Source organism: Salvelinus alpinus, chromosome 13 (assembly GCF_045679555.1).
Source record: "Salvelinus alpinus chromosome 13, SLU_Salpinus.1, whole genome shotgun sequence".
Classification (NCBI taxonomy): domain Eukaryota; kingdom Metazoa; phylum Chordata; class Actinopteri; order Salmoniformes; family Salmonidae; genus Salvelinus; species Salvelinus alpinus.
The window spans coordinates 11,324,715-11,343,505 of record NC_092098.1 but is presented as its reverse complement, the minus strand read 5'-3'; the positions used below and the strand labels follow the sequence as shown (position 1 = coordinate 11,343,505).

Sequence of the window (18,791 nt, the reverse complement as noted above, 5' to 3'; positions counted from 1 at the left end):
TACCAATGTGACAAGACTCTTCAAACGTTTGAGTTGGACACGGCGATCATTCCTTGAGCTTTTCTTGACACAAGACATAGAAATGTACAATTGTTTGTTGACAGAACATAATTACCAGCTATTGTTCCTTATTCTTTATATCAAACAACTTTCATACAAGCCTTATACTTCGGTAATCCTAATACCAAATTAATTGTTCATTCCTAATGGGTTGCGACGTCAGAATATTAGTAAGCTTTGTGTCATGGTATAATGTAAACCTGCCCCATTTTCCTCCAGACCATCCACATTAGCCTAGTCTGCTTTCCCACTTGTCCCTCACGTCTACGTCACTCATGCTGTTTTGAGCTTTCAATTCTTTGATTAAAAGAGCAGGAAGAATCATCTACACACTATACTGCCGAGAATCATTCTGATGTATTCTGTACATACAGGTTTTGTATTTAGAAAGAAACAATGCATGCAAGGATCCTGGATGACCGAGCCCCATGTGTGTGTGTGTATATATCCTCTGAAAAAATTGTGGTGTGTTTCTAAAAAATAAAAATAAATGAAAACAAAGGAAAAATAAAGTGTAATTCTTTAAAATAACTGGTTACACTTGAAGACAGATCATTGTTAAAAGCTACAAAGTATTACAAAATAATAACATAGTAATTACATTTTTATTGCCTTGTGAAACATTTTGTATCGAGTAGTTAGGTTTGACAGGCCTTGTGTGGATCTTTGATGTACCAACAAGTATGCATTATCGTAAGAAGTTACTGTATGCCATTTTTAGCATGCGCTTTTATCCAAAGTGACTTGCAGTCATGCATACATACATTTTTGGTATGGGTGGCCCCAGCGGGAATTGAACCCACAAACTTGTGTTGCAACCACCATGTCCTACCAACTGAGTCGCACAGGACAATGTAATTAGTGAAATGTCTCTCAGACATTATACAGGAAAGGGTAGCTACATGTTTGAACAATAACTCTAGTGCTAGTAACTGAAATTGGATCAAGGCTAACTGGTTGATACTGGTGCACCAAAGTACACTACTTAGAGTCAATATGTACGCCAAGTTGCTATAATATACTGTGAGCTTCAAGAGAAGCGTTGCAACTTTATTCACAGGAACCAGGACCTAATTTCTGGGAACAGGGAAACCAAAACCTCCAACAGGATGAGAAACCATTACCCTGAAGCACCCACCCATCTAGATCAGTGCCACAGCCCAGCCCTGATTTCCCTTCCACCTCAATACATCCATGACCACACTCCGAGGCTGAGAGGACAGGTTGGCAAGGTCCAGACGTACAGGCAGAGTACAGTACATGACCCCTGCTGAGACCTTGACTCGATTCACAGTAAGTACTTGTCTGTGGATATGCACTTCTATCCTCTGTTCTTTCTGTTTTGGATCCAAATGATCTCATCTTTATATTCTCATAAACTGTTTATATAAAATGGTATGATTTTCATTGTGGGGTGCATTTGTATAGACATACTTTGATTTAAAAGCATGCTTGCACTGTGTAAGAATTCTTTACCTTATGCTTGAAAAACATGTACTTTGTATATTAACTTTGTCTACTGTATTTTAATCCCTTAATGATTTTTATGAATTTTTCCCACTGAATTTAATGAATATAGCTACTGTACAATATATTATAATTTGTGCATATCAACTATGTATTATTTTCACAAGATTCTTTAAAGCTGTGAATTGTAGTTTGCTTCACAGTCACATGAAATATGTATGTCTGTTTTAATAGTTCCCTCTGAATATAAACAAAGGTTTATATCAAGACTATTACACACTTAACCCTATTTTAAATAAGTAAGGGATAATCAACGAGGGGCTGGCTATACGTTATGGAAAATAATGAACGCTCATTATTTTCCAGAGAACGCATAGAGCCCCGATTTGATATGTCCCTTTTATACCATGGCTATAATTGAATCCACTGAAGTAGTTTGCACGTTTGCTGGCATTTATTATTATTATTATGGATTTGTCTTGAAGGGCATTCTAGAACGTACATTATTTCCCTATACCAGCACGGTAGAATTCAGTGGCTATAGTTCATTCTTACATGTTCTATGTTTGAGCTGCATTTGAAAGCAAAAGTCGAATTTAAAACATTATTGACATTGTTGAATTCGATTTTCATAATAGCAAGCTAGGACTGCTGGTTTGAAGTAATTCTGTTTGTTTGGTTACCAAGGAAACTACTATAGATATCTGGTAAATTTGCTAGCTAGCTACTTCAGTGGATGTTGAACATTTCCACCGGCACATTAACACATTTCTAGAGGCAAATGTGTTACATTATAGCCATGGTATTGTAGTATACCCTACTATGGGGACGAGCGTGCTGTGGACACAATTGACAAAGAGTTTGCAGTTCACAATAATCCATTTGGCTATTAAACACAGAATGTCACGCAATAACCCAGCAGAGTATGTCACACTGTGCGTGTTCACGTAATCCTCTGGCCGAACGCCAAGTTTGTATTTAGGCAACGATTCTTCGGCTCCAGCCAGACTCCGTCTCTTAATGAACAATGCAAACCGTGCTCTTCTTCAGACCAAAGTCCTGACTAAGTTCAGTGAACACCCCTCTTCGGCCGATGCCAACATAGTCATCCTAATCGCCCGCGCCCAATTGTTCAACCGAGTCCAGAAACGCAGTCCGTGTGAAATGGTCCCTCAGCTTCTAAATCTTCAAACGAATGCCAAACGCCCATCTTCGCTGACACACTGCCATTTTCGGCATAAACCAGGCTAAACTATGTTAGCTAGCGCAGCCTAGTCTCACATTACACGTTACATAGTAAACGTAAATCCGGACGTTCTATTTAGTATTACATATTATGTTTGGTATGGTTACATAAGACAGAAAGTTACTTAAGGCAAAAACGAATAGAGGTTGGTTGGTCAGGGTGGGTGAATAACACGAACATCTAGCAACCTAAAGTTTTTAAAAATCTAATCACAGACAATTTTAGCTAATTAGCAACTTTTCAACTACTTACTACTTTTTAGCTACTTTGCAACTACTTAGCATGTTAGCTAACCCTTCCCCTAATCTTAACCCTTTTAACTAACCTTAACTCCTAACCTTAAACCTCACCCTAGCTAGCTAACTAATGTTAGCATGTGGTACATTTAGCAAATTCCTAACATATTGTAATGAAACAGGCAGGGAGCAGGCCTTGACCCCTTGTCCTTCTGTGCCCCAAAAGCATTCTCGAGCAGCAGAGTCGATATGCACGCTTATAACCACAGGATCATTACACAACTCCCTCCTTTCAAAGAGTGCGTCCTCGCGCTAGCTTGCAACTCTACGTCTAATAGGAACGCGCTCACTGGCCAAGCACACACACTGTCGTGGATGCAAGGTCCGATCACTTCTGACACCAATGTAATGAAACAGGCAGGGAACAGGTCTCGAACCCTCAACCTTCTAGCCCGAAGTCCAGCGCGTTATCGACTGTGCCGCAAAAGAATGCTCCAGCGGCAGAGTTGATATCCGCGCTTATAACCCCAGGGTTGTTACAATATCATACCAATTGTAATTTGTAAACATATCATGAGAAATGGTTGTAGGACATTCACAAATTAAAACATACCATAAGAAATGTAACATAACATACTAAATGGAGTGTCTCGGATTTACGTACAGAATAATATGAAATGCTCTGAGTGAAGTGTCTTGAATTGATGTGAATAATGATGAGTGAGAAAGATATACACACAAATATCATAACCCCAAGACATGCTGACCAAGGGTTTCCCAAACTCTGTCCTCAGGACCCCAAGCGTGCAAGTTTTGTTTTTTGCCCTAGCCTTACACAGCTGATTAAAATAATCAACTAATCACCAAGTTTTGATAATTTGGATCAGCTGATTAGGACAAAAACCAAAGCGTGCACCCCTTGGGGTCCTGATAGCCGAGTTTAGGAAACGCTGTGCTAACGTCTCACTATTACAATAACGGAAGTTAGCATTTTTATTTGGGCGGGGGTTATCATAGTTGTGCTTCTTTAACTTTCTCACTCATCATGATTTTACGATTAATTCAGGATTGTCAGTAATCATGGTAGCATCCACATTAATGTAGAAGTGTTTAGAGACATTCTATTCTTATTTACAATAAAAGTGACTCCAAAATGACACTACATTATTTACCATTCATTTCTATTGGCCACAAAATAATCTGAAATGTAACCAAAACGAACAGCAAATGCATCCAACAAATTTGTAGAGTCAAGCTTGATGTAGTCATTGTGTAACGGATGTGAAATGGCTAGCTAGTTAGCGGGTACGCGCTACTAGCGTTTCAATCAGTTACGTCACTTGCTCTGAAACCTAGAAGTAGTGTTGCCCCTTGCTCTGCAAGGGCCGCGGCTTTTGTGGAGCGATGGGTAACGACGCTTCGTGGGTGTCAGTTGTTGATGTGTGCAGAGGGTCCCTGGTTCGCGCCCGGGTCGGGGCGAGGGGACGCCATAAAGTTATACTGTTACATTGATGCTGTTGACCCGGATCACTGTTTGCTGCGGAAAAGGAGGAGGTTGAAATGGGGGTGAGTGTAACGGATGTGAAATGGCTAGCTAGTTAGCGGGTACGCGCTACTAGCGTTTCAATCAGTTACGTCACTTGCTCTGAAACCTAGAAGTAGTGTTGCCCCTTGCTCTGCAAGGGCCGCGGCTTTTGTGGAGCGATGGGTAACGACGCTTCGTGGGTGACTGTTGTTGATGTGTGCAGAGGGTCCCTGGTTCGCGCCTGTGTCGGGGCGAGGGGACGGTCTAAAGTTATACTGTTACAATTGCGTGCTATGAATATGGCACCACTTACTTAATATACTTAACTTTTTACCATCTTTAAAACACATGTAAGTGAATTTGTCCCAATACTTTTGGTCCCCTAAAATCGGGGAACTATGTACAAAAAGTGCTGTAATACGTATAACGCAAACATCTAGCAAATCAAAGGTTGCATGTTCGAATCTCATCACAGACAACTTTAGCATTTTAGCAACTTTTCAACTATTTACAAATGTTTTGCTACTTTGCAACTACTTAGCATGTTAGCTAACCCTTCCCCTCACTCTAACCTTAACCCTTTTAGCCATCCCTTTGCATAACCCCAACCTTAACCCTTTTAGCTAATCCTAACCTTAACCCTTTAACCTAACTCTTAAACTTAACCCTAACCCCTAATCCTAACCCCTAGCCTAGCTAACATTAGCGAGCTAGCTAATGTTAGCCACCTAGTCACCTAGCTAGAATTCTTAACATATCATACATTTGAGCAAATTCTTAACATATTTTACATTTAGAAAATTAATAGTATATTGTACGTTTTGCAAATTCGTAACATATAATACCAATTGTAATTCTTAACATATCATACGAAATTGGTGATGGACATCCACAAATTAATACATCCCATAGTAATACATGATACTGATTTCTCAGCTTTACGTACAGAATCATACAAAATACTCTGAGACCATATTGCAACAACCCAACCCAAACAACTAATGAAACCACACATTTTATTGCAAAAATAACAAATTGTAAGTGAAGTAGGTAGACCTACCTAATTCTCACTTGAAACATTGTTTTTGTTTAAAAGGCTAAATTACGCATTCTGTTAACATATGACCCCAGATTGATCTATTCTTGCAATTTGTCGTCTGATATTTCAGATTAAGATTTGATCATTTTTTCACTAAGTAGTTTGGATGTGGTGAACTAGTTTTTCAAAGTGACTTTAGTTAAGTAAACAATGTGTTACTTATTTGTAGTTTTATTGTAGCTTAACTTCTTCCAGTGTTTAGTAATTGGTATCTTAGTAAACTTGGTATCTTAGTACTGTAGCTTCCCCAACACTGGATAGATATGATTGATTTATCAATAGTAAATTCTACAATTACATTCTCATGATGTTCCAGGGGCCAGAAGAATGTTGAAGAGTAAAACGTGGCAGTTTACAGCCATATTAATGCTTATATCTGTTTGGAGTGAGTGCATCAAGTCACAAGAATTTACAGGTTAGTCTCTGCAGGTGTCTTTCCATTCATTAATCACTGTTTTACTGTGTAATATCTCATCTCAGGCAGATTTCCGTTCAAAATTATGTTTGTACAAGAATGTAATGGGCTGTCAAATACACTGTACTATATAGGCTATATAGGTGGTTATATCCAGACAGCACATGGCTAGGTGGGTGGCGGTGAGTGTGGGAGGTTGGAATGAATGCGCACTGCACAGTCACATGGCCGCTCAGCATCACAGAGAGCGTTTGCACATTGGCAAGATGTCGCCAAGACATCTGCATTAGATCACATTTTCCCTTCAGCCGCTATTTGGACGATGCGTGTCAAAGCTGCTAAATTATACTGGCAACAATAAAAAGTTACAGTAGTGAGTAAATACATTTGTATACTTTTCATTTTTCATACTTGTCCCCTGTGCGAATCGAAGCCACAAAGCTCCATGCTCTACCAACTGAGCTAAATGAGAATATAATAGATTGGAAGTGATTTTGTTTGTGGGTAAAATGAAGAGGGAAGACTAGAGTTAATGTCAAATGTATTAACCTATTGCTATACCATCAAATTCTTAAATTACTCCTGCACAAAGTGTAGTATCTGGGATCTACATCTGTTTATATTAGTTACTATGCTGTTACTAAGCAGTGATGTATTACGGCAGTGTTACGTCACTACACCTAATAGGAAATGCACATGCGGGAACTGTAGAGCACGAGAGGTTTTGACTAAATGAAATCTAACTGTACTCCCGTCTCCTGCCTGGTCATTTCTCCACAACACAAATGTTACACAAAGAAGAGAGAAACAGAAACATTACATTTAACAAAAATATAGCTTATGCAGGCTGTAGACCACACTATTTACCAAGAGGGTTTTCATCTATATTTTTTGCTGTCTATTTACCACCACAAACTGATACTGCCACTAAGACCACACTCAACGATCTGTATAAGGCCATAAGCAAACAAGAAAATGCTCATCCAGAGGCGGCAGGGCTTGTAAACTATTACGGACTACAAAGGGAAGCACAGCCGCGAGCTGCCAATGACTCAAGCCTACCAGACGAGCTAAATTACTTCTATGCTCGCTTCGAGGCAAGCAATACTGAAGCATGCTTGAGAGCACTAGCTCTTCCGCACGACTGTGTGATCATGATCTCCATAGCCGACATGAGTAAGACCTTGAAACAGGTCAACATTCCCAAGGCTGCAGGAACAGACGGATTACCAGGATGTGTACTCTGAGCATGTGCTGATGTGTACTCTGAGCAAGTGTCTTCATTGACATTTTCAACCTGTCCCTGACCGAGTCTGTAATACCAACATGTTTCAAGCAGACCACCATAGTCTCTGTGCCCAAGAACACCAAGGTAACCTGCCTAAATGACTACCGACCCGTAGCACTCACATCTGTAGCCATGAAGTGCTTTGAAAGGCTGGTCATGGCTCACAACACCGTTATCCCAGAAACCCTAGACCCACTCCAATTTGCATACCGCCCCAACAGACCCACACATGACGCAATCTCTATTGCACTCCACACTGTTATTTCCCACCTTGACAAAAGGAAAACCTACCTTTTCTATTTATTTACCTGTTTTTTTTAGTTTTTTTAAAACTTCAGTTTATTTTGGTAAATAAATTCTTAACACTTATTTTTCTTAAAACTGCAATGTTGGTGAAGGGCTTGTAAGTTAGCATTTCACTGTAAGGTCTATTACCTGTTGTATTCGGCACATGTGACGAATAAAATTTGATTTGATTTGAATATGTGATGAATATATTTACAAAATAAGGTGAAAAGAATGCATGGGACAAGTACTGTAATCAGAAAATGTGCTTTTATTCATTTATTTAAGCCTATCGGCTTTATATATATTTTCTGATAAAAGTATTGCCAACCATGACCTAAAAATGTTTGACTGTCCATGGGTAAGCTATGCCTAAAAGATGTGATACGTGGTCCCCACGGGTGAGGAATGATTATACATCCAGAGAAGGCCGCATTGTGATACTCGACGCCAGTCAGCACGCAAATCTTTGGCCGACGTATCAAACTGAGTAGGGAATATGTCGTTTGGAGAGCGTTTGCACATTGGTAAAATGACGCCGAGATATCCGAATAGAATGTTGATGCCTGGCCTATTTATATAAACGATGTAGAATGTAGGCATTCTACATACATCAGCAAAACGTCTTGCCAATGTGCTAATGCTCTCTACAGTCGTGGCCAAAAGTTTTGAGAATGACACAAATATTCATTTTCACAAAGTCTGCTGCCTCAGTTTGTATGATGGCAATTCGCATATGCTGATGACAAGGTGAGCGCTACCATCAGTCCTGTGTCATGCCAACAGTAAAGCATCCTGAGACCATGTATGTGTGGGGTTGCTTCTCAGCCAAGAGAGTGGGCTCACTCACAATTTTGCCTAAGAACACAGCCATGAATAAAGAATGGTACCAACACATCCTCCGAGAGCAACTTCTCCCAACCATCCAGGAACAGTTTGGTGACGAACAATGCCTTTTCCAGCATGATGGAGCACCTTGCCATGAGGTAAAAGTGATAACTAAGTGGCTGGGGGAACAAAACATAGATATTTTGGGTCTATAGCCAGGAAACTCCCCAGACCTTAATCCCATTGAGAACTTGTGGTCAATCCTCAAGAGGCGGATGGACAAACAAATTCTGACAAACTCCAAGCATTGATTATGCAAGAATGGGCTGCCATCAGTCAGGATGTGGCCCAGAAGTTTATTGACAGCATGCCAGGGCGGATAGCAGCTGTCTTGAAAAAGAAGGGTCAACACTGCAAATATTGACTCTTTGCATCAACTTCATGCAATTGTCAATAAAAGCCTTTGACACTTATGAAATGCTTGTAATTATACTTCAGTATTCCATAGTAACATCTGACAAAAAATCTAAAGACACTGAAGCAGCAAACTTTGTGGAAATTAATATTTGTGTCATTCTCAAAACTTTTGGCCAACACTGCTATACTACATCTTCCCGATGTATCATGTATACATCGTCACTACTTTGGGCAGACGTATGTGTGCTATCTGGGTCCCAATTTCAATATCTACAACATCTACGGCCGACTCTGTGATGCTGACTCCATGTGACTGTGCAGCGCGCATGCATTTCGACCTCCCACAGCCGCCCTCCGGCCGACCTTCTAAATGGAACGTAATCTACTAACGGTATACCGCTGTCAGGCCGACGTCGGCGAGATGTATGTGTGCTGTCTGTGTTAGTTATGGCTGCAAGGACTGAGCATCCATGATAGCAAAATTATAGTTATTTGAGGCTATTCCGTGCTTATTTACAATTACATTGTTTACAATGATATCTCCTAAGATCTGTCTACAAACAATAGATAAAACAAGCTTATATTTTGGGTTTAGATGAGTTACAACAGTATATATAATGAATTGATGAACCAATCACAGATTGCCTCTTTTAATGCTTACTGCAAGCTTGCAGGTACCTTTGCTCTATTAACCTTTGACCTGAAAATACTGTGTACCTCATTGACTTCCAGTGGATCCTCCTGAGAACGTTGGGATTGATGACCCTGGCCACCTCGGGCCACTCTACATCCACTGGACGGCTCCAGCCAGCCTGACCAACTTGACTGCCTGCTCCATGAGATACCATCTGGAGTACTTCAACACATATCAGAGCAGATGGACTGTAAGTCACTGGACACAAAACTAGACATTATCAAACGTGTACCTGCCACACCGGAGGGTTGCACTTGTCTGCCAGAACAGGACTGTGTGTCCTAATGCTACTGCATTCTTATACACAGAATAACAGAGCAACGTGATACACCGTCCATAAACATCCTGCCAAAACCAGTTATGATTTACATCAGAAGTCAATATTTCCCAATGATATCTCCTAAAATCTGTCTAGATTTGTGGTTGACGAGCTGTAAACTGTATTTAGCTTCAATGGGATTATTCTGGGGGTTTCCTGTAAATGTAAAACAGCCTACACCATTTTTAGAGGGAGTAAGAATGAAAAATTCAGGAATGAAAGATTCATGAATGTATTCATGAGAATATCATGAATATATTGGAGATTTTTAAAATCTGTACAATATGGCACCCCAATGGTGGAACAAACTCCCTCACGACGCCAGGTCAGCGGAGTCAATCAACACCTTCCGGAGACACCTGTAACCCGACCTCTTTAAGGAATACCTAGGATAGGATAAAGTAATCCTTCTAACCCCCCCCTTAAAAGAGTTAGATGCACTATTGTAAGTGGTTGTTCCACTGGATATCATAAGGTGAATTCACCAATTTGTAAGTCGCTCTGGATAAGAGCGTCTGCTAAATGACTTAAATGTAAATGTAAATGTAAATAACTGTGGTTATGGCTCAAAGGCCATAGTAGTGGCCAGGTGCCTGAGGTATGCGTAATATTAAAGTGCTATTGTCTGTGAATGGTTAGGTGATCAGGACTGTACGGACATGGTACCGTGCTCAGTTTGACCTGGAGAAGGAGGTCAGGGTGCGGATCTCCACCTTACTGAAGGGAGCCTGCACCAACGGTACTGAGCTGAAGAGCCCCTTCACAGAGATGGTCCTGCCACCCAATAACACAGGTGAGGTCAGGAGGACAATGTGCTTTTGTAGATATGGAATTGTTTGGATTAAATGACACCAATAGGCTGACAGAAAGCGAGATCCGTTCTATCCTCTCATCATCCTATATAGGAATGAACAATGACGGTAGTGCTGTATAGCTTGAATTCTCTACAGGCACCATTATTGACAGGGGCGGAATGTGGCGGTTCGATTTGGTCGACCAGTTTCAACCATCTATTAATCTCTTAACCTCTTTTAATTTGCTTCCAGGCCCAGTTGGCTCCAGGGTCCAGGGGTTTGGCTGTGTGTTTTATCAGAAGGAGTTCATGGAGTGCACCTGGGAGACGGGCTTGGAGGAGCCAGCCCACTCCCAGTACAGCCTGTACTTTTGGTAGGTCACCCAAAATGGGCACATTAGAACATCTCTCCTAATATATGGCCTACCTACATGTCTGTACCTTTATATACTGGACAAATGTGGCGTGCTGATGCCTGAGTGAGTCTGTGTGCTTCTCCAGGCATCGGGAGATGGAGCAAGCTGAGGAGTGTCCTCAGTACATCCACTCCAATGGGGTCAGGACTGGCTGCAAATTCACAGAGGAATCGCTCTCAGAATTCAGTGATTTCAACATATGCATAAACAGCTCCTCTCCCAAGGTGGTCTTGAGGTCGGCGTTCTTCTCCCTGCAAATTCAGAATTATGGTACTTAACACTCAACTTCACAACAAGGCATGATAACCCTCACCTATTCAATGCAATACTGCTATATTTTTCTCCCATAAACATTCTTCAGCTGCACATAATGTTCTTTTTCATCATGTCCTTTGTTCATAACACATCCAAACAGATATTATCTGCATAGTCTAATCTCTCCTCCTGTCTCATTACACCCACCAGTACTTGCAATGACATCATTATGGGTTCTCCGTTCTGTTTTCTTTGTAAACAATCCATTGACTCCTTTGTGCCTCTCTGTATTCTAGTGAAACCTGCAGCCATTGAGACAGTGCATCTGGAAGCTAGTCCAGACAGGAGGCTCAAGGTGCAGTGGGACTTGCCCAACGAGAGGATTCCCAGGCACTGCCTTGAGTATGAAGTGGAAGCCAGAGAGGAGGGCGTAGGCGGGCAGCCGTTGTTGGTATGTCCTTCTTTAACCTGTCTGGATGTTCTTCTTTGGCTGAATGTCCTTCTTGAACCTGTCTCTCAATATCTTCAATTAGGTTATCTTCAATGACGTTATGTGTCAAAACATTGTGTAATTCCCTGAGATAACAGGTAGCATAGCAACTTGGCCATTACTCAGTCTGCAAGGTATAGTAAAGACAGAAATGCATGATCTCAGATAATGCAGGCACATACTGTACTGAACATAGTTCTCCTTTTGTTTTGACACATCAAATCAAATCAAATCAAATTTATTAGTCACATACACATGGTTAGCAGATGTTAATGCGAGTGTAGCGAAATGCTTGTGCTTCTAGTTCCGACAATGCAGTAATAACCAACAGTAATCTAACCTAACAATTCCACACTACTACCTTACACACACACACAAGTGTAAGGGATAAAGAATATGTACATAAAGATATATGGATGAGTGGTGGTACAGAACGGCATGGCAGATGCAGTAGATGGTATAGAGTACGGTATATACATATGAGATGAGTACTGTAGGGTATGTAAACATAAAGTGGCATAGTTTAAAGTGGCTAGTGGTACATGTATTGCATAAAGATGGCAAGATGCAGTAGATGATATAGAGTACAGTATATATACATATGAGATGGGTAATGTAGGGTATGTAAACATTGTATTAAGTGGCATTGCTTAAAGTGGCTAGTGGTACATTTTTACATAATTTCCATCAATTCCCATTTTTAAAGTGGCTGGAGTTGAGTCAGTATGTTGGCAGCGGCCGCTAAATGTTAGTGGTGGCTGTTTAACAGTCTGATGGCCTTGAGATAGAAGCTGTTTTTCAGTCTCTCGGTCCCTGCTTTGATGCACCTGTACTGACCTCGCCTTCTGGATGATAGCGGGGTGAACAGGCAGTGGCTTGGGTGGTTGTTGTCCTTGATGATCTTTATGGCCTTCCTGTGACATCGGGTGGTGTAGGTGTCCTGGAGGGCAGGTAGTTTGCCCCTGGTGATGCGTTCTGCAGACCTCACTACCCTCTGGAGAGCCTTACGGTTGTGGGCGGAGCAGTTGCCGTACCAGGCGGTGATACAGCCCGACAGGATGCTCTCGATTGTGCATCTGTAGAAGTTTGTGAGTGCTTTTGGTGACAAGCCGAATTTCTTCAGCCTCCTGAGGTTGAAGAGGCGCTGCTGCGCCTTCTTCACAACGCTGTCTGTGTGGGTGGACCAGTTCAGTTTGTCCGTGATGTGTACACCGAGGAACTTAAAACTTTCCACCTTCTCCACTACTGACCCGTCGATGTGGATAGGGGGGTGCTCCCTCTGCTGTTTCCTGAAGTCCACAATCATCTCCTTTGTTTTGTTGACGTTGAGTATGAGGTTATTTTCCTGACACCACACTCCGAGGGCCCTCACCTCCTCCCTGTAGGCCGTCTCGTCGTTGTTGGTGATCAAGCCTACCACTGTAGTGTCATCCGCAAACTTGATGATTGAGTTGGAGGCGTGCATGGCCACGCAGTCGTGGGTGAACAGGGAGTACAGGAGAGGGCTCAGAACGCACCCTTGTGGGGCCCCAGTGTTGAGGATCAGCGGGGTGGAGATGTTGTTACCTACCCTCACCACCTGGGGGCGGCCCGTCAGGAAGTCCAGGACCCAGTTGCACAGAGCGGGGTCGAGACCCAGGGTCTCGAGCTTGATGACGAGTTTGGAGGGTACTATGGTGTTAAATGCTGAGCTGTAATCGATGAACAGCATTCTCACATGGGTATTCCTCTTGTCCAGATGGGTTAGGGCAGTGTGCAGTGTGGTTGCGATTGCGTCGTCTGTGGACCTATTGGGTCGGTAAGCAAATTGGAGTGGGTCTAGGGTGTCCGGTAGGGTGGAGGTGATATGGTCCTTGACTAGTCTCTCAAAGCACTTCATGATGACGGAAGTGAGTGCTACGGGGCGGTAGTCATTTAGCTCAGTTACCTTAGCTTTCTTGGGAACAGGAACAATGGTGGCCCTCTTGAAGCATGTGGGAACAGCAGACTGGGATAAGGATTGATTGAATATGTCCGTAAACACACCAGCCAGCTGGTCTGCGCATGCTCTGAGGACGCGGCTGGGAATGCCGTCTGGGCCTGCAGCCTTGCGAGGGTTAACACGTTTAAATGTTTTACTCACCTCGGCTGCAGTGAAGGAGAGCCCGCAGGTTTTGGTAGGGGGCCGTGTCAGTGGCACTGTATTGTCCTCAAAGCGGGCAAAAAAGTTGTTTAGCCTGTCTGGGAGCAAGACATCCTGGTCCTCGACGGGGCTGGTTTTCTTTTTGTAATCCGTGATTGACTGTAGACCCTGCCACATACCTCTTGTGTCTGAGCTGTTGAATTTCGACTCGATTTTGTCTCTGTACTGAGACTTGGCCTGTTTGATTGCCTTGCGGAGAGAATAGCTACACTGTTTGTATTCGGTCATGCTTCCGGTCACCTTGCCCTGGTTAAAAGCAGTGGTTCGCGCTTTCAGTTTCACGCGAATGCTGCCGTCAATCCACGGTTTCTGGTTTGGGAATGTTTTTATCGTTGCTGTGGGTACGACATCGTCAATGCACTTCCTAATGAACTCGCTCACCGAATCAGCATATTCGTCAATATTGTTGTTGGACGCGATGCGGAACATATTCCAATCTGCGTGATCGAAGCAGTCTTGAAGCGTGGATTCAGATTGGTCGGACCAGCGTTGAACAGACCTGAGCGCGGGAGCTTGTTGTTTGAGTTTTTGACGTCATTGACGTCATTGAAGATACCCTAATTTAAGATATTGAGATAACCTTTGAAGAAGAAAATAATAATATTATTGGTTAGAGAATAGACTAAATCTGTCTGAAGTTTTGTTCAGATCTGATATCGTTCTTGTCACCAGCAGCAGAGGAACGTAACCAATGAGATGATGCTGACTTCCCTCTCAATGGATGGTGCCCAGAGGAAGTGCTTCCGGGTCAGGTCTAGGATGCACCACTACTGTGCTGACAGAGGCTTCTGGAGTGACTGGAGCCGTTGGTCCTGTCACTCAGGTAACAGATTTCTCCATACAGAAATCATCTCCTGGTGTATATCCTTAAATTCAATTAATAGATTTGCCTGTTTGTTCTCCTCCATGCATATTTTCCCCCCTGTATATATAGTTGAAATCGGAAGTTTACATACTCTTAGGTTGGAGTCATTAAAACTCGTTTTTCAACCACTCAACACATTTCTTGTTAACAAACTATAGTTTTGGCAAGTCGGTTAGGACATCTACTTTGTGCATGACACAAGTAATTTTTCCAACAATTGTTTACAGACAGATTATTTTACTTACAATTCACTGTATCACAATTCCATTGGGTCAGAAGTTTACATACACTAAATTGACTGTGTCTTTTAAACAGATTGGGAAATTCCAGAAAATTATGTCATGGCTTTAGAAGCTTCTGATAGGCTAATTGACATCATTTGAGTCAATTGGAGGTGTACCTGTGGATGTATTTCAAGGCCTACCTTCAAACTCAGTGCCTCTTTGCTTGACATCATGGGGAAATCAAAAGAAATCAGCCAAGACCTTAGAAAAGATATTGTAGACCTCCACAAGTCTGGTTCATCCTTGGGAGCAATTTCCAAACGCCTGAAGGTACCACGTTCATCTGTACAAACAATAGTACGCAAGTATAAACACCATGGGACCACGCAGCCGTCATACAGCTCAGGAAGGAAAGCGTTCTGTCTCCTAGAAAGGAACGTACTTTGGTGCGAAAGTGCAAATCAATCCCAGAACAGCAGCAAAGAACCTTGTGAAGATGCTGGAGGAAAGAGGTACAAAAGTATCTATAGTAAAACAAGTCCTATATTGACATAACCTGAAAGGCTGCTCAGCAAGGAAGAAGCCACTGCTCCAAAACCGCCATAAAAAATCCAGACGACGGTTTGCAACTGCACATGGGGACAAAGATCGTACTTTTTGGAGCAATGTCCTCTGGTCTGATGAAACAAAAATAGAACTGTTTGGCCATAATGACCATCGTTATGTTTGGAGGAAAAAGGGAGAGGCTTGCAAGCCGAAGAACACCATCCCAACCGTGAAGCACGGGGGTGGCAGCATCATGTTGTGGGTGTGCTTTGCTGCAGGAGTTACTGGTGCACTTCACAAAATAGATGGCATCATGATGCCTAGGAAAATTATGTGGATAAATTGAAGCAACATCTCAAGACATCAGTCAGGAGTTAAAGCTTGGTCGCAAAGTGGTCTTCCAAATGGACAATGACCCCAAGCATACTTCCAAAGTTGTGGCAAAATAGCTGAAGGACAACAAAGTCAAGGTATTGGAGTGGCCATCACAAAGCCCTGACTTCAACCCCATAGAAAATTTGTGGGCAGAACTGAGAAAGCGTGTGCGAGTAAGGAGGCCTACAAACCTGACTCAGTTACACCAGCTCTGTCAGGATGAACGGGCCAAAATTCACCCAACTTATTGTGCGAAGCTTGTGGAAGGCTACCTGAAACGTTTGACCCATGTTAAACAATTTATAAGCAATGCTACCAAATACTAATTGAGTGTATGTAAACGTCTGACCCACTGGGAATGTGATGAAAGAATTAAAAGCTGAAATAAATCATTCTCTCTACTATTATTCTGACATTTCACATTCTTAAAATAAAGTGATGATCCTAACTGACCTAAGACAGGACATTTTTACTCGGATTAAATGTCAGGAATTGTGAAAAACTGAGTTTAAAAATATTTGGCTAAGGTGTATGTAAACTTCCGACTTCAGCTCTATGCATATACACTGAGTGTACAAAACATTAACACCTTCCTAATATTGAGTTGCGCTTCAATTTGTCGGGGCATGGACTCTACAAGGTGTTAAAAGCATTCCACAGGGATGCTGGCCCTTGTTGACTCCAATGCTTCCCACAGTTGTCAAGATGTCTGCATGTCCTTTGGGTGGTGGACCATTCTTGATACACTAGGGAAACTGTTGAGGGTGAAAAACCCAGCAGTGTTACAGTTCTTGACACACTCAAACCGGAGCGCCTGGCACCTACTACCATACCCCGTTCAAAGGCACTTAAATCTTTTGTCTCGCCCACTCACCCTCTGAATGGCACACATACACAATCCATATCTCAATTGTCTCAAAGTTTAAAATTTAACCTGTCTCCTCCCCTTCATCTAGACTGATTGAAGTGGATTTAAATCAATAAGGGATAATAGCTTTTCATAATGGTTTGTACACTCTGTGTATTTCCTGTAAGAAGGAGTATCTTAACCCATCTCTTTCCCTAGATACAGAGTCAGATGCTGTAGTGGGCTGTGCCGTGGTCATCGGGATCATCATCTCTCTGTTGATCCTGTCTCTGTTTGGGTGGGCACTATGGAGAAAGTGAGTATACACACACACACGCGCACAAAACTGTCTAGTAAGCACTGAAATACTGGTGAAGGATCATTGCATATATTGATCTTCTCTCTGTCTCTTAGGTGGAAAGCCAGAGATGGGGAAATGATGCCTTTCGGTCCCCTGCACAAACTGATGGAATATTCCAAAGGAGTCTCTGCTCGCAGTCATTTCAATAAAACAAGAGAGAACCAGTAGTATAGCCTTTGCAAGCATTTCCTTTGGGCAGACAAATGATAAAGAGATACGAGTTAGACAGGTGTTCACACTTATTTGAAACACCCATGCAAACATGCTCAAACACACGCAAGCACACACCCATGCACAGACACAAAATGAGGATGAGACAGTAAAGCAGTGTGTAATTTCATATTCAAGACAGAATTGTATTGACTTGTATGCTGATATTCATCTCTTATGTATCGGTATGTTACTCAGTAGAATATGAAGTGTTCTTACCAAACCATTTACGTAATGTAGAACTCCAGGTGTTACGTTACACAGTATAGACTTAAAAAATGCCATAGCTCTTTCCAGTTTGTTTACTTTCCACATGTCTTTCATTTATATCACAAAGTATACTTATTGGAGTCGGTTTTTGTAGTTTTAGTTTGATGCCATTGCATCCAGTCGAATGTATCTTTTAAGTGCTTTGCATAGAATTCCCCGACCTGTTAAAATGTAATGCATTGAATGGTGTTGAACTAATGTTATGTTATGTTTAACACAATTTTGCTTCTCTATAGCTATAAAGATGTGTTTGGTATTTTTTTTACAGTATTGTATTTGATGTATGTTATTTGGCACCATCATGTGGCCGGTCAGGATGACTGTCCTCCAAGTGTATATTGTTGCTCTTGCAATGAAATGTTGCTGAACTGTCTTATGGATGTATTTATATCACGAGCATGGAGAAATGAAAAGCAATGGAAGTTGTTTTGACGTTGATACAGAGGAAGAGAAAGTTCCATCATCTCAGACTGTCCCATGTGCCCATGCAAATCCAGATCCTGACCTGGATCCAGACCCCCCCCAACAAATACTTAAGTAGTACTTTAACGTATTTGTACTTTACACCGCTGCCTCCTGGTCAGCATGTCCACAGATCACTTTCTTTGGACAATTGTCCACAGGGTGACTTTCTTTGGACAATTTCGATCACCCATGTAATTTAGGAGAATTCTAGTCTTCCATATTTTCTCTCATAAATTATTGCACAAAGGAAAACTGGTTAATCTGCAAATCCTAGTGATATAATTGTTATTTATTTTCAAGAATTCAATCAAATCTATTCATACATTTTGTACATTAATTTGATGTAATAAATACTAAAAATGTTGTTTTTTGTGTTCAAGGGTTTGTGGTACTTCACCCATGGGGTTTTGTTTGGCTTTGGCTCCTCCTTTGCCTTCCTGCCTTCCCTGGTGATCCAGACACGCTACTTCCAGCAGTCTTTGTGCCTTTGTGTCTAAATATTTTTGACCGTTCTGACCTTCGCTGGGATTCAGTCTAAAGCGTGTTTTAGCAAGCTTGACATTTAAAGGTAATTTACGATTAATCTGACATCTGCAGCGTCTAACGTGAATAC

The 18,791-nt window shown here is 41.9% G+C and overlaps 1 protein-coding gene across 4 annotated transcripts; it reads left to right on the top strand.

The window, feature by feature from the left end:
• Positions 1-1,214: 1,214 nt before the first annotated feature.
• LOC139537057 (interleukin-13 receptor subunit alpha-2-like) lies at positions 1,215-18,542 on the top strand. 4 transcript variants are annotated; one of them, XM_071337898.1, is made up of 10 exons: positions 1,215-1,353; positions 5,950-6,048; positions 9,599-9,750; positions 10,519-10,672; positions 10,926-11,046; positions 11,174-11,358; positions 11,640-11,794; positions 14,691-14,838; positions 17,098-17,188; positions 17,287-18,542. In XM_071337898.1, exons 2-10 carry the CDS (start codon positions 5,961-5,963, stop codon positions 17,399-17,401), a joined length of 1,209 nt encoding a protein of 402 aa, XP_071193999.1. In that variant the 5' UTR covers positions 1,215-1,353; positions 5,950-5,960; the 3' UTR covers positions 17,402-18,542. The 4 variants fall into 4 exon arrangements, with proteins under 4 accessions (XP_071193999.1, XP_071193997.1, XP_071193996.1 ...); XM_071337896.1 differs by having other exon boundaries at positions 17,092-17,188; positions 17,287-17,971; XM_071337895.1 differs by having other exon boundaries at positions 14,688-14,838; positions 17,092-17,188; positions 17,287-17,971.
• The last annotated feature ends 249 nt before the right edge of the window (positions 18,543-18,791 follow it).